This window comes from Pygoscelis adeliae, unplaced genomic scaffold (assembly GCF_000699105.1).
Source record: "Pygoscelis adeliae isolate BGI_AS28 unplaced genomic scaffold, ASM69910v1 Scaffold38, whole genome shotgun sequence".
Lineage (NCBI taxonomy): Eukaryota > Metazoa > Chordata > Aves > Sphenisciformes > Spheniscidae > Pygoscelis > Pygoscelis adeliae.
Window position 1 is genome coordinate 10660272 of NW_008825614.1, and position 15980 is coordinate 10676251.

Sequence of the window (15980 nt, forward strand, 5' to 3'; positions counted from 1 at the left end):
CCCTTTCCCCCTTTCCCCCTTTCCCCCTTTCCCAAATGTTGAGTTTCTCATGCAATCATACCACTCTGCAAGATGAAACATGAGGAAAATCCTCATCCATGGTTTTCCTGCCCCCGCAGCCCCCATCCCTCCCAGGCTGTCCCCCCCTGCCCCGGGAGGGACCTGCCTGGTGCCAGGTTGGAGACGGCCTGACCCCAGTCACCCCACGGGGCTTATTTTTCCTATCTGCCGCTTGAATCTGCCAGGTGCCTTCTTCATCCCCTACCTCATCTTCCTCTTCACCTGTGGGATTCCCGTCTTCTTCCTGGAGACAGCGCTGGGGCAGTACACCAGCCAGGGAGGGGTGACAGCCTGGCGCAGGATCTGTCCCCTCTTTGAAGGTGAGTGGGGTGAGCCCGGGAGGGCATGGCGAGGTGGGGGGACCATGGGGCCCTGGGTGGATGAGCGGTGATGCCTCTTCCTACAGCCTGGATCGTTACATACCTCCATACATCTGCTGCCCACGCCTGGGGATCGCAGCCTGGGAGGACCACCGGCTGCCCCCTTTCCAAAATCACGCTGGAAAAATTGATCGCCGTTCTCACCAAACAGTTCCCATTGTTACGTTGCATCCCGGTTTCCTTCTTCATGGCTGCGGCTCTGGACAGGAGCTTTGCACCCAAACAAGGTTGTCCTCCAAGAGCTAAATGATGAAAATGCTTCTGCTGGTTATGAGGAACCTAAAACATACTACTATTTATTTAAGTCAATGCTATGTCATTTTCCTGAGTTTGCAGATGGCTTAAAACCTCAGTGGTGAAAGGTGTCAGCTATCTTAATAAATTGTTAGCCATCAGATCCGCTTCTAGCACTGTTTCAGCACAGTCATCCAGCCTCAAGCCACTTTCCATGATTTCTCTGAAAGTCTCAGTTGCCTTCTTCCCACGTACCAAAACCTTTAGATGCTCCTCCAGCACCTCCCAGAGAAGGTGTGTGGTGTTAATACAAAAGCTTCCCAAAGAAAAGTGAAAAGGAATGGGCGAACAAAATAAAAAGTGAATTTTGGTAGAAGAGGTGTTATTCAGCACCATCATATGTTTCTGATCCTTTGGGTGGCTTTCCAACCATAATCTGCCCATCCCCTGCCCAGACTCCCTCCCATTGCCACCCTTTCACCAGGGAAGGCTGTGATGGGGTGGCAGGAAGAGGGGGTCCCTGGGGCCCCTGCTTGGACCCCCGCTGATGCGGCATGGTGGGCTTTGGGGAGGGGATGATGGCTCTGGTGGCCGCCCCACTGGCATTCATCCGGCAGCGTGGTCAAAATGCAGAGCAGCAGATGAAAACGTTGGGTGAGCACCTCCCAAGGGGAGTCCTGTTCCCGTCCCCCGGCGCGTGGGTCACCTGCCTTCGGGGCTCGCTTTCTGCAGGAATTGGCTACGCCTCACAGGTTATCGTCGTACTGCTGAACTTCTACTACATCATTGTCCTGGCCTGGGCCTTGTTTTATCTCTTCAGTTCGTTCACCATCGACCTCCCCTGGGGCAGCTGTGACCACGAGTGGAACACAGGTGGGTGTGGAGCCCCCTCCCAATCCTCCAGCGGCTCCTGGCTGAGGAAAACCTGCGGCTGTCCAGGGCCAAACCTCAGGAGAGTGGCTCGCCCCTGCGTGGGTGGGACCGTTGGTCATAGGGGTGGGGAGTGCCGGGTCACTGCAGTGCTGCTGGCACTTTTGGGGAAGAGGCTCAGTTGATCTGGGTCTTTGCTAGAGAGCACCAGTGCTGGCACTGCCCAACTACTTGCAGCACCCGGCCAAGTGCCGTGCAGTGGTGGCCTCCCTGGTGGCTCCTGCTCTGGGCTTCAGTCACCGTGGGCACCTTCCTTCTTGGCATCTTCCAGTCATCCTGTGCTGTGTGTTAGCCATAGACCCAGTGCTGGTTGGGACTGCTCACCATACCCACTGGAAGGAAAAATTAAATGCCATCGTCTTAATTGTCGTAGGTTTCTTGCTAGCCTTACCCTGGAGGTGACTCTTTTTGTCCATCTTTGGGACTGTATAAAATTTGTCTCAGAGTCAGTGTCAATGGGTGGTGACACTGTGGATGGAAAGGGAGGGATTTTTCAGATCCTCCGGTACTCCAGCCACTGCTACTTACGCTCCCTCTCTCCCTGGGCCTCTCCCTCAGGGAACTGCATGGAGCTCCAGAAGGCGAACTCGACGCTCAACATGACCAGCGAAAATGCCACCTCCCCTGTCATCGAGTTCTGGGAGTAAGTAAAGGACAGGCCTGTACCCCCCTTTCCTCTGGGACATACCTTCCCTGGACAAGGAACAAACCCTGCAGCGGCACGTCCTGTTAACCCATCCTTGCCAGAAAAGGACACAAGAGAGGAAGCTGGGCAGGTCAGAGGGAAGGCTCTCAGGGACAGCACCATCAGTCAAGGGTAACATCTCTGGGCTCGTGGTGTTTGTCTGGAGCTGTGCTGGCATGCCTCAGAGCCATCTGACTTTGTCGTTCTCTGATGCTATATTCCTGTCCCTCTGGACCTTTTGGGCTTCTCGGTCTCACTGACCTCAGTGATGGCTAGCTGACTGTGCAAGACCTTACCTCACCGATGCTATGCCTCCTCTGGTCCTTGATATTTCATTTATTGTCCTTTTCTCCCTTATTCCTCCATTGCTATTGCACTCTCCCTTTCTCCCTTTGTGCTGCTCCCCTCCCTGCCTCCTCCCTTGTTCTTCATTGCCAGCTGTGAACTTCCTTATACAGTTGTTTCCTCCTGCAGCGTAGGTGAATTGACTGCATATTCCCCATCCTGAAGCTTTGGTTCAGACTTACCCAGGGTGTAAACCTCAATAAAATTAGTGGCACTCCCTCAGGGTATAGTGGCCATTACCATATGGTTTGGATTACAGTTTGTATATCTGCTGGATTATCCATTGCTCTTGTTCTGTTCTGCCCCATGCCATCCTTGACCTGCCTGGTGGCTGCATCCAGTGTACCATGCTCAGGACACGGGTGCCAAGACTATAGGTGGGAGTGGAGTGAGATCTGTGGTGATCCACAAAGCAGCAGCTCTGCGAAACGTTTTTGTCTGCATGTTTTGCAAGCTGCAGTGTGTTCAGCTGTTGAAGAGGAGACTTTAAAGCCCTGTGATGCACTGCAGGAGTCCATGCTGGTGATCATAGAATCATGGAATCATTAAGGTTGGAAAAGACCTCTAAGGTCATCGAGTCCAACCGTCAACCCAACCCCACCATGCCCACTAAACCATGTCCCTAAGCGCCTCATCTACACGTCTTTTAAATACCTCCAGGGAGGGTGACTCAACCACTTCCCTGGGCAGCCTGGTCCAATGTTTAACCACTCTTTCAGGAAAGACATTTTTCCTCACGTCTGATCTAAACTTCCCCTGGCGCAACTTGAGGCCATTTCCTTTCGTCCTATTGCCAGTTACTTGGGAGAAGAGACCGACACCCACCTTGCTACAACCTCCTTTCAGGTAGTTGTAGAGAGCAATGAGGTCTCCCCTCAGCCTCCTTTTCTCCAGGCTAAACAACCCCAGTTCCCTCAGCCCCTCCTCATAAGACTTGTGCTCCAGACCCCTCACCAGCCTCGTTGCCCTTCTCTGGACACGCTCCAGCACCTCAACGTCCTTCTTGTAGTGAGGGGCCCAAAACTGAACACAGTATTCGAGGTGTGGCCTCACCAGTGCCGAGTACAGGGGCACAATCACTTCCCTACTCCTGCTGGCCACACTATTTCTGATACAGGCCAGGATACCTACCATTGGCCTTCTTGGCCACCTGGACACACTGCCAGTGTGATGCAGTAGGTGGTCTCTTTCCTTTGAATCCGTGCTGCTGTGTGATACCAGCATGTTCCCAGAAGGCTCTGGCATGGTGGGTGGTGACTTTTGTATGTGGGCTAGTCTTCATCTGAAAAATAAAAAAAAAGGTGATGTTTCCACTTTAGAGTGACTAATATGCAAGCTGTCCTGAGGAGAGAAGCTCACCAAAATAAAAATGAAGTGCTAGGGTCAGCTTACTTCACGCTGAAATTTGCTCCCTCATTTTCATTGTTTTCTCCCCTTGTGTTAGTTACTCTGAGGTACAGAGTAGCTTTATTTCTGGCATGAAGGCACAGGCCTGTTGGCTTAGGATCTCTGCTGATCCTCAGCATCTCCTGGGAGAACAGGCCCAGTTAAGCACTGAGCCCTGGCTAATAGACTGTGCAAGTAACCCCTCTGCTGCCACTGTGAATTTCCCTTGTGCGTTTAGATGGATGAAGGGCTCTGCCCTCGCTGCCCTCAGCAGCGCTGCTGGGTGCTGTCAGCGCGCAGAGCACACAGTACCTCCAGGGCATCCCCGGCTCAGCACAGGGATGCTGTTTTTAAACTTTACAGTTTTTAAGTGTTCTTTCTCTCTTGTGTGCTCTCTGATCCTGCACTCTCCCTCTGCCTGCTTCTCACATGTGATTAGATGGTGGCCTGCCTTAGACTGCTTTTCCTGAGGCTGGCTGCTGGAAAAGTTGATGTTCCCACCATCACTGCTGTGACCATCCCTGTGTTTTTGGGGAATAAACACATGGGACTGGAAATTTCCACTGTCCATTGCTTCCAATGCAGCATCTGTTCCTGTCCTCCCTGGGCGGGGAGGTAAGAGGCCACCGTTTCCTTGAGAAGCACTGACCTGCCAGTGGGCTGATGGCACGTTTCTGAGGCCTCTTTTGGCTTCAGTACAGCGCCCAGTTTGTTACGGTCCACTGGCACCCTTTCCCCAGTAGTTACAGAGTCCACGTCCTTAGAAGCAGGCAAAGAGCAACATGACAAAATGTATCTGGTGGAGCAGTGTGATTTTTCTGACCCCTTTCTCATACTCCCAATCGCGCGAGGCTGTGGGGCAGGAAAGGAGGCAGTGTGTCTTAGACTGCAGTTCTGCAGGAGCATGACTTTTATTTTGGGATAATGGCTGTGTTTTGCAGCAGGGCGGGCATTGCTGCTGGGGTCCAGGGTAGCACATGTCCCTCTCTGCCTATCTCAGGCTTGGGGTTTTGGGACTGCACCATGGTGTTTCACACTCAGATCCATCTGAGCAGTGTAGAAGATGTAGGAGGGTGACTCCTTACTTCTGCAAGTGATGAGGAAGATTTGACATACACATGACATGGAAAGCTGCTATATGGCCAGGGTGGGACCATAAGACCTTAGCTGAACCAAGGTCCATCTAGTTCAGGATCCCATCTCCACACTGGCTGAAAGAGGGTGCCCAAGGTGGCCTCTTCTGACTGTGCAATGGGGATTATTGTGGTCCTGGTTAGGTCTTAGTCATGGTATGGCATGCTATGCTGCTCTGGGTCCTGAGGTCAAATATGTAGCTGCTCCTAAAGACAGAAGCATGCTATGGAGAAGGGGTTGGACAGCATTGCTTCTTGGGTGGTCCTGATGGATTCTGCATGGTAAGTGCAATGTATCATTCACTTTGAGGTTTGAAGCATGTCAGAAATGTAGGTGAACGTTGTAATGTGCATGAAAAAGGCCCAGGTAGAGCTTGTGTGTGCAAAGTGCTGCATGTTCTTGCAGAGAGAGAGCTCTTATACTAGAGGACAAGAGAGATGAAGGGTGGGAGGAGGACAGGAGAAGAAATGTCTTGGCCCAACAGGCCAGCACTGGAGCGAGTGTAGAAGCAAGTGTCCATGTGTGATCTGTCAGGCTGGTAGTACTTTTAAGAGGGGAGCACTGCTTGATTCCTCTGAGGCTTGCAGCTCAGACCTGGGCCTTGTTAGTAAGACAGCTCTTCTCCCCAAAGCCATCAGGTGCTGTGGAGGTGTGGTGAGAACCAGCGTGGTGTTGGGAACGTTAGTGGCCAACATCCACTTGGATGTTCCTTTGCTTCCCCCCAATGCAGGAGGAGGGTGCTAAAGATTTCCGACGGCATCCAGCACCTGGGCAGCCTGCGCTGGGAGCTGGCTCTGTGTCTCTTGCTGGCGTGGATCATCTGTTACTTCTGCATTTGGAAAGGGGTCAAGTCCACAGGCAAGGTGAGTCCTTGGTTCAGATCAAGCCTCTTCCCCTGATCACAGCTGGAGCGCTTGATCTACTCACCTTTTGCATGTTCAGAGAGGTCCTAGGGATCCCCTGGGAACCACCTGCTGAATAAGCTGGCAGGAGTCTGTGGGGTTCAACTTGCAGCGGGAGTGTGAGCCAGGCTCTGTGTTTTGGGTAGGAAAGGATGAGAGCACTGAGATGTCTCAGAGCATTAACTTCCAAGATGTATATCCCCATCTGGTCCCTCTCCATCCACAGGTCCAGGAGATCCTGCAGTCTTCCTATTTATGGGGTGGTTGCATATTCCCTTCCCTCCCACCACAGTGTGAGCAAGCAGCATGTTTTTGCCTCTGCTGGCAAGTGCAGCTAGAAAATCTTCAAATTCACTAGATAGTAACGAAGGTAACTCTGATGGCCTCAAAGCCCTCTCTGCCTCACTGCCATGGGGATCTTCTTTTTTTCTTTTTGTTCATCCCAACTCTTCCTACAGTTGCTGTATTCCCCAGAAATAAAGGTCTCCTTTTTTTCCCCATGCTAGTCACCACAAAGGTATTTCTTTGAATGCTTCTGGGAAGGGTTGGTGTGACTGTCCAGCTCCATCCATGCTCCCTCTGTTGCAGAGTGTGCCACTGTCGTTTGCACTGACCCCATTAGTTTCTGCTACTGCCTCCTCACCCATTCCTAGCCAGCTTTGTCTGGAGCCAGCAAGAACAGATGGAAATGGAAAGGTTTAATATGTTATCTAAATGGCGTCTTCTCTGCATGCTTGGAACAAGACATCATGTCTGATGGGGTGTAAATTTTAGCTGCATCCATTTCCATCAAGTTGATGGCATGGATGTTAGCAGTTTCCCCTGCTTCCAGAATGTTCTGGGATTATGAAAGATGATAGGGAAATCAAGCAGCTTGCAGAAATGATATTTTCTTGTTTCCATGGAGTAAAATTAGAAGAAAAGAGCAACTGCTTGCCGTGGTGGCCTGGTAAAAGAAAGCAGAGGCAGTCTAATAACAGCAAATATGATACTAATATACAGCAAACATAGTGTGGGAAGTGCTAAGAACAAATTCAATCTATTTTAGATACAAGTTCTAGGTTAAATGCATGTGCTTTTTAGCAAAAAGAACTAGCAATGGTGAGATCTTATCTTCTTGAAAATGGAAGTCGTCTTTCAGTAAAGCAACAGTGTCCATAGGTTTATCAACCCTCTGCATATTTAATAATCCAGCTAAAATGATGGCTGTGGGAATACAATCCCACTGGGGAAGAGATATACCTTAGTTCTGGGGATTTGCCTGTGGAGGAGCAAACACCATGAGCTGAAATCACCCTACTCAGAACCACAGCAGCGGTTCACATCCTCCGACGCGGGGACTGCCCATCCCCAAGGAGCGCTCACAGATGCAGGACGTTGTCACAGATGGAACCACTTTGCCAAGGCATGTGGATCAGATTCAAGTAAAACCCTGGATGTTGTTGACCAGCATGTGACAGAACGATCACACTGATCCCAGCAAGGTTCCTAGTGATGTAGTTAGTGCTAACAATGCCTGAGAAATAAAAAGATTGGGTTTGAGCCAAGCGCTGAGTAATATCTCATTGGATCCAGATGTCCCCGTTGTTAGATAGAAGTTTGGCACTCTTAATCCCGCAAAACATTCTCCAAATTCAGGCCTCTGGTCTCCGTGCCGATGTGAGTGACTGTTGAGTGAAAAGCTTAACATGCTAGTTCGCGCAGGCTGTAAAGCACATAGGACGTTACCAAAATGTGAATCCAAATCATACGCCAGACAACTACCAGTTTGTATTCTGAGCTCCTAAAACTGATGTTATTTAGAGATCCAGCCCAGAATGTGCAACCTGGCATCCTGGAAGAACATGCACTAGGGTTCAAAGGCAATGGGTTGTTTTTATGATTTTTGTTTTTAATCTTGCTTTCATGATAAATACAGGGATGATTGTTAAACTCGCAGGGCCTGCAGATTTGATTAACTGTCAATGAAAAGCTCTAAATCAGAGACTCCTTGAAAATTTGAGAATGAGATAAATGATGGTGTTTGCCTGTGTTGAAAGACGCTGTCCCCAGGTTCCTTCAACGTTCAGGATGCAGATACAGAGGGACAGGGATGGATCTGCTCACACAGACATCTCAGGCAATCATGAGCCCCAGCAAGGAGGTGTTTTTCACCGACCTCTGTGGCATTCCCACGGCATCACCCAAGACTGCCATGATATATAGAGCAGGGCACATGAAATGCATAGAAAACCTGGAGCTGCAGACAGAGATGATAATCTAGTAGTGTGGTTTTTCAAGGATGGGATATCTCTCAAATCCTTCTGTCCTTCTGCATTACAAAACTGAATCACCAAAGAGTGTGTATCTTGACTCAGAGGATGACTCGCATTGCAGCGTCAGGTGCTTTGGACGTTGCTTTAATCAGATGGAGTACATCGGAGTGGATCCAGAAAAAAATCTCCTTTTGAATCACTGCTCAGATCGTGAGGATTACCCTGGGGCAGAGCAGAAGTGGTCATACTGTCCAGGGAAATCATACGCTCGTTCTTAGTAGGACCTCCTCTAATGCAGAAACTGCTGTAGCTGTGGCAGAACCTGCAACCCCAGCTCAGGGATGGTGGGCTTTAGGTGGATTTTGAAACAACTCATTCTGGATGGATGGGCAGGTGTGAGAAATAGATCAGTTCACATCATTACATTTTGCAGTTCCTCCAGAGTTGAGCTTTAGCTCTCTGGTGCATAACTGCCAAAGCTGAGAAAAGAGCTGTAGGGTAGCATTCAGGTGAAGCGTGCTGATGCGAATCCTCACTCAGCATGTCCTCGCAGGAAAAACCTGAAGCAGCAACATTTCTTTTTTGGCCTAGCATGATACAACGGACTGAACAACTTTTTTTCAAGGTGGTCAATAAGTCTTGAAGGTATGGGAGCAATGCAAAGGGATTAATGACACTACTGGGGAGGTTGCATGAACCCTTGATATCAGTTTGTTTGTGTGGGGAACACAGACTACAATGTGTTGTTTTTGTGGCACGCTACACCAATTAGCCTGAACAGTCCTGGAAGTACCCTGATAATCCCCAAATTGAATGTTATATTTACCAGACGTGGGGTCCCTGAAAGGATTAGCTGACACTGGCCTGCAGCATTCCCCCAGGGGACGCGGCTCCTTTGCTAGAGGAAGGGATTTCAACCCTATCTGAGTACATCTGCATTGCTCACGGGGCTAGGGATGTAAAAAGCAAGAGGACACAGGTTGAAGGTCCTGTTTGGGTCTGCGTCCTTGGTGGCAAGTCTGAGACATGCTGCTCTGATCTGCCTGAAATGCCCGTGTTGGGTATTTGAACAGGGGTCAGTCAGAGGCAGCAGCTGCGAGTCACTGCAGTGGGGAGCGGTGGGCACAAGCCAGTTGCCAGTGCCAGCCCTGAGTGGGGGACCCCCAGTGTTGTCCCTCGTGGTCCTTCAGTAGCAATCGCGTTTCAAGGTGTATCTTTTACCTGCACACCCCTTCGCCCTTGCCACTAAATGCTGCGGAGAAGAGACTTTCTGTGTGTGACTCAGACTCTATTTGGGGTAGGGATGTGCAGAGGGATACTGGGGGCAGTTCCTTCTCCGATGCACATAGATATTACACCGCTGGCTTCAGTAGAGCTACTCTGACTCCAACCTGGTGACAGCCTGGCTCAGGGTCTGGATTGCTCTTAGGTTTTCTCTGGCTCTAGACACACCATGGCATGTCACGGGTTTCCTGGGCGCATTTTAAAATGCATTTATTTCTACCGCAGGCGACAGCAAGGTGCTCGGTGAGGCAGCCTGACCCGTCCCCTGCCGCTGCCCATCTCCCCCAGCCCGGGGGTCGGTGCTGTGCTGTCAGCTGGCACTGTGTGCTCTGGCCCATGCTGCTCGCTCACGCTTGTCCCTTCATCCTCCTCCCAGGTGGTGTATTTCACAGCCACATTCCCATACCTCATGCTGGTCGTTCTGCTGATCAGGGGAGTCTCCCTGCCTGGGGCATCCCAAGGAATCCTGTTTTACCTTTATCCAGACCTCAGTCGCCTCGGGGACCCCCAGGTAAGGTGGAGGGGGGATCGAATGGCTGAGCTGTGCTTGCATGGATATCTGTGGCTGTCCTCTCTCCCTCCTTTTTCTTTTCTCACTGCCTTTCTTCCAATTTCTTCTTTCTGCCTCCTCTTTTTCCCATCTGTGGGCATAAGGCAGGGCTGTGATATCAATGCGTACTCTGGCGGTCCCGTGCTCTCTTGACCTCAGCCTTCACCTGTGCTGTTACCTTATTTTCTAGCCTGAGTTGGGTCTGATTTGCCCAAGGGTATGGGCAGTGAGATTTAACTCTTTATCATGAGTGGCACCAGTCATCCCCCAATTTCTTGGGGAGACTCCTGTGCTGCGGAGGCAGCCTGTGCATGGGGTGCTGCTCTGCACTGTGCCGGCAGCTTGTGGGGATGAGTCCTGCCCTCGGCATGCTTGCTCTGGCTTCCCTGAGAAGCATGCTGGATGCATGGATGGTGGGAGCCATGGCATGCTGCAGCAGTTCCCTGGGACCCGGCCGCCCTCCTTGCCTCCCTGTTCCCGGTGAGAAATTCCTGCCTGTCTGACAGGAGGGTCAGTGCCCGACTGCTGCTTTTAATCTCTCTGGGACAAGTTCTTCCACGTTAAATCCTGGCTCCAGCTGAGCTGCTGTACCAGCCTTTGTGTGAAGGTGTTTCCAAAGGAGATTAAAGGGTGCCTGCCTGGAAAATAGGCCAGCAAAACCCTTCGTAACCCCATTAACTCTTTCTGGTCTAGCCCAAATGCTGCCTTGGTTATTAATTTTGCAAACGGGGGCATAAGTGTTGGGGGAAGCATGGCTCCAGCTGATCCTACCCTCCCTGATGGAGGAGAGAGGAACCCTGTGGGTGGGGGTGGCAGCATCTCAGGGGCCGCTGGGTGGCATCCCCGGGTCCCGCCTGTGCCACGGGTGCCGTGTGGCTCTGTGCAAGTCAGTTTGACTTACGGCTTCCGATCCGGGGAGCTAAACATGAGTGTCCGGTTTCCGGCTCCAGGCGGTCTGGTTTTTATCACGGGAAGGACTTGGAGTTCCTGCTCAGCCTTCTGGAAGTCGCTCTCTGGTCAAGGCTGCTCCTGAGCAAGGGGTGAAAAGCCTCATTTTGCAGCGCTGGCTGCTCTCTTGCTCCCTCGGTTTGCCTGTGGACAGGAGGTGGGTAGGAAAGCTGCTCCTCAGTGTGAAGGTGCAGCAAGGCTTGGAAGGGGGTGAGGACAGGTCTGTGTTTGCGGTGTTTGTGGCTCCATTCGTGCGAGAGACCTCTGAAATAAAATAACATTTTCAAATGGTGCTCATTCACTTATGAAAAGTCCTGTTGTTACTGTGGCTGTGTCGCCCAGGGGACTGAATTAAACCACTTCAAGCATGGCCCGGTTTTGCTGGTACTAGCTGTGTCCTCATTAGGTCCGTCCTGGCAAACTTTTCCAATTACAGCCTGAGCTTTAGAAGCACAGCTTCCTTCCAGCCTGGAAAATGCTAATGCACTGGTGGAAGGGCAGAGTAACCCTTCAGAGCAAGAGGATGGCTTATCCTTGGCTGGGGGAGGAAAACTTGCTCCTCCCTCCCTGACTCCATCATTCCCCGATTAATGCTTCATTTCTGCAGGAGAAACGCAGGAGTCGGTAGCAGTGGCTGCCTTCCTCCAGCATGCTTTAACCATCCCACTGAAGCAAGTAGCAGGGCTCGGGGTTTCTCTTGCATTTTCCCATCAGAGAGGGAAGGGAAGGGTTAGCGCCCCAAGCCCCAGACGTGTGGCTGTGTCCCCCTCTCTCTGTGCAGGGACAGCGTGAGTCCTGCCAGCCCATCGGGGCCAAGTCGATTATAATTGATTTGCGCTCAGAGGACAGCGAGCTGTAATTGTTTACCCGCCAGTCCTGCACTGCCCAGAAAAATGGAAGATTCTTTAGTGCCTGGGAAGGGATTCTGGAAATTAAAAAAAAAAAAAAAAAAAAAATACCCTCTCCAGTCTGAGCCTTATGATAAGGCATCTCAAGGGGAGGTTTAAACAAAGGGCAAACAATATACAAGGAAACAAAATAAAAACTCCTTTAAAGGATATGAAAAACTAGGTGAAAAGAGGGGATTAATTATTTAGCAGATTCTACCAGGGGAGCAGCAGCAGCCGAGACGTGATTAAGTGTCAGAATATCAGACTGGTGTGTGGAAATCATTGCTTTTCACTTGCCAAATGACCTTGGACAGAACTGGGAAGTCCTGCCTATGAGAGCTTAAGGTAGCTGATTGATGGTGGTCTCTTCTGGCCATGAAGTCTACAATGCCCTAAATCTTCCTGCTCCTTAATTTGCTAAATCTATGAAATGCTTATAATCAAAACGGTAAATAAAATGCATTTGATGATAGGTAGATCAGACTATACAGAGAAACTGCCAAACAAAAGGTTTGGATAATGAAGTCCAGTTCTGCTCAGATACAAGCAGATAACAGCAAAACTGCCAAAGAAATAATTTATTTTGAACTGTATGCCCCCAGACTAAGAAATCAAAAAAAGCAACCCTGTAGTTTGTTTTTTATTTGTATAATATTTAGTATGTGTGATGTATATATTTAGTATGATGTTAGCATGCCAGCCATTACTAGGCCCAAATTTTTTCCCCCCTCCTTGATTGCATTATCTGTGCTCCAGAAGGTTCCTGCTTATTTCATAGCGTGGGTTGTGTTTTAACCGAAAGAGGGTCTCGGGGTTGTTCACCATTTCCGCTTTTGATCACTCCGCCCTTTGCAATTAACTTTGTGGCAATTTTATCAATTGTTTATTTCAGTAGATAACGCTAGGGATTTACAGATGTAATTAAGGAGAGGGATGCACAGTGTGATCCACTAGCGGGAAGCTGAAGCGAGAGGAATTCAGAGTAGAAATAAGGTTTAAGCGTGGGAAACGTGTCATTAGAAGAACTTTTCTCAGGTGCTGGCAGGCTCTCCGTCGCTTGATGCTTTCATACCATGACCAGACATCGTTTTAATAGACAGATTTAAAGAGAGGACTGATGGGCTTGGTGCAGAAAGTGCCAGCAGTGTGTTTGGGTTTGCTTTAAAGAGAAGAAATGTAATGATCTCCTTTCACTCTGCTATCAAGTTTCAAGCGATTTTAGCTAAATTTCATTAGGTTTAGGGAGTAAGAATGAAGAGGGAGTAAGTTCAGCAGCCTCTGAGCATTTCCCTCTCTGGAAAAGCAGCAAATGTTTCTCAAAACCTCCCACTCCTGTTTTCCTCTTGAAATTTCCAGAAAACCCACCACCTTGCTGTATGTGCTTGTACTTTATCCAGTCTTTATATAAAGGAAGAACTTTCTATGACGACCTGCTTTCCACCCAGCCCAGCCGTGCCGAAGGCCCCAGCGGGGGGGGGCTGTGCCCTGCTCCTGGGGGCAGGGAAGCTCTGGCAGTGCCGAGGACCAGCAGAAGACCCGCAGCTCTGCAGACACCCCGTAAGCAGTCCCCACCGCCGCACCGGGCACCCGAACCTGCACAGTGCCGTGCCGGGACACCCTGACTTGCTCTGCACAGCTAAATTCAGAGCATTACTTTCATCCAGCCTCTGCTTCTCATTGTCTCTCCCTCTTTTCAAATAACCTTCCCTATGTCCCTCTCATTTTCTTTCACCCATTTCCCTGGAGGTTGCTTTTTGGAGCAGAGTTTGCCCCTGCAGAGTCCCCACAGGCTCCTGCTTCCTGATGGATGCGGCAGGAAGCGGAGGCAAGAGATGAAAATGCCCCCAGCAATTCGGGGGGCTGCCTGCTGTGCCCGTGGCCAGAAAGGGAGGCTGCCGGGGTCCAGCTCACAGTTTGCACCGGAGTAACTCTTGCTGCTGAGGCTGTGCTGAGGATAAGCCCCTCGGGCCACCACAGGGAGGACGGGAGGTGCGTGCATCTTGCAGGGCTGTGACCTGCTGGGTTAACCATCGGCCCCCGTAGCCACGCTGGGGAAGGGGTCAGAGCCCCCAGATCCTCTCCAAATTCAGGCCCCTCCTGCTGCTGCTCCATGGCCAGCGAGAGCTGCTGCTTCCCAGCAAGAGGGGAGGGCGACTGTGGGCCTGCTAAATATTATTTGTTCCCCTTATTTATTTTTTTCCCAGCAAGCCTTTAACTTGACCCCGTGCACTCAGTTTGTGCTGTTGCTGGCCCCCCGCTTCTCCTTTCTGAAGGCGAGCATGTTTGTTTTCGTGCCGGAGGGCGACCCGCTGCGCCTGTGCGTGGATGCAGGCACCGAGGGCTGCCACTGGCATGCCGCGCTCGCTCCTGCCATGCACCCTCGTGCCCCGGCCTGGGGCCCCATGCCCCCCCAGCCCTGGCAGAGGGTCTGCAGAGGGTCTGCAAGCCCAGGCACCGCTGATGTCCTTGCCTGGGGGGGTGGAGGGCAGGTACCGGGCAGCAGGGCGGGAGCGCTAGCAGCTCCCGCAGTGTGCTGGAGGGACTCAGGGCTGGTGTCCTCTCTGCCTTGCCCGAGCAATGCATCCACGTGGGGTGAACCACAGCTGTATTTACCTTGCGGGGCTTTCTCCTCCTCCTCCTCCCATGCCTCTCACCAGCCCTGCCGGCGTGGGACCCGGGTGGATAGCCAGCCGCGGCCGCGCAGTCCTGCTGAGTCTGATCTCAGCGCTGACATAGCAGGAAGGAATAAGGCTGTCTTTCTGTCCGCCTGCAAACAGTGGAGCAAGGGGGACCGTAAAGCCTGGCTTCCCGGGCAGCAAGGAGCATCGCTCAGGGCATCTCTTGCCCCTCCGCACCACCCTGGGGCAGGCAGTTGTGCTCTTCAGGATGAACCAGAAACCTGTTTGTTTTCTTGTGGTGTTTAAAGAAACCCAGCAGTGGGAGGGCTCCCCGGGTGTAAAATGTCCCTGTGGGTCGGCAGGTGCCCCAAGGTGTGGGGATTACTTGCGGTCAGTGCTCACTGGCGGGGCATTGCAGGGGCCTTGAGTGCCAGCACAGGGAGGTTAACTGGGGAACAAAGACCCCATCCCTGATTCCTAAGGAGCCTGAGGATGTACTTTCCAAGCTGCTGGGGCTTGGGGCTGGGAACATGATGCTTGGCTGGGCGTAGGGTGGGCAGAAGGACCAGGAACGTTTTATGGAAATGTCAGTGGCTCGTTCCCTGCCTCGTCTTTCCTGGGGTAAATGAGGACGAGGGAAAGCATTGGCCTGGGCTGTGCAGCATGGCTGTGGGCTCTTTGCAGCAGGGCCCCAGGGCCGCACAGCCCTGCGCCGTTGCGGTGCTGCGGTACGTGGACTGGCTCTTTAGGCTGGGGCCTGTAGCCCAGTCCCGAATGAAGGGCGAAAGGCAATAATCTGGAAATGGTGCCCTGGGCGTCTTGAGGTGAAATCTTAGGAATCGAGATCTCTCCCCTTTTAAAGCTGGGCTGAAGCGATGTGTTTGCATGGTGCAGCAGGTGTCTGGTGGGTAGCACCAGCGCCACAGGCTGAACTGTGAACTGTGGTGCTGGGTGCGAAAGAAATGCTGGTTGAACTGCAGCTCAAGACTTGGGTGGTTTTTGCTCTCTGCTCTGCATTATGCCGAGTGTGACCCTCCATGCAGCACGTACCCTCTCCGTGCTGTATCATCTCTGCTTGCTGATGGGGACAGTTCGGCGCTTCTCAGCATGGCACCTGTATTTGATGTATGACATGCACTGGGGTTCAATAGCATTTTACTCGAAAATGGTCTTTACTGTTACTTTTGTAAGTGCTTTGAGATCTTCCTAAGGAAGGATCTGTTTCGGTACAGTGGGCTATTAAATTCCAGCTCATGTAATAAAGCGAATATTGCTGAGAAAATTAAGGAGTGAAGGAATATGTCCTCTTATAGGCCATAACCATCTTGGATAACTGCAGCTCAGGTGTGAAGGCTTTGGCTAAAAACAGAGAGTAGGAG

At 51.3% G+C, this 15980-nt stretch overlaps 1 protein-coding gene across 2 annotated transcripts in view; it reads left to right on the forward strand.

The window, feature by feature from the left end:
* Window positions 1–15980, forward strand: part of SLC6A13 (solute carrier family 6 (neurotransmitter transporter), member 13) — a 32087-nt gene that overhangs the window by 4692 nt on the left and 11415 nt on the right. The window contains exons 2-6 of one of the 2 annotated variants that reach the window (XM_009332898.1): window positions 246–380; window positions 1407–1547; window positions 2163–2247; window positions 5885–6017; window positions 9972–10106. In XM_009332898.1, coding sequence (XP_009331173.1) covers window positions 246–380; window positions 1407–1547; window positions 2163–2247; window positions 5885–6017; window positions 9972–10106 — 629 coding nt within the window. The remainder of the gene's footprint in view (window positions 1–245; window positions 381–1406; window positions 1548–2162; window positions 2248–5884; window positions 6018–9971; window positions 10107–15980) is intronic. The other variant, XM_009332899.1, reaches the window with a different exon arrangement.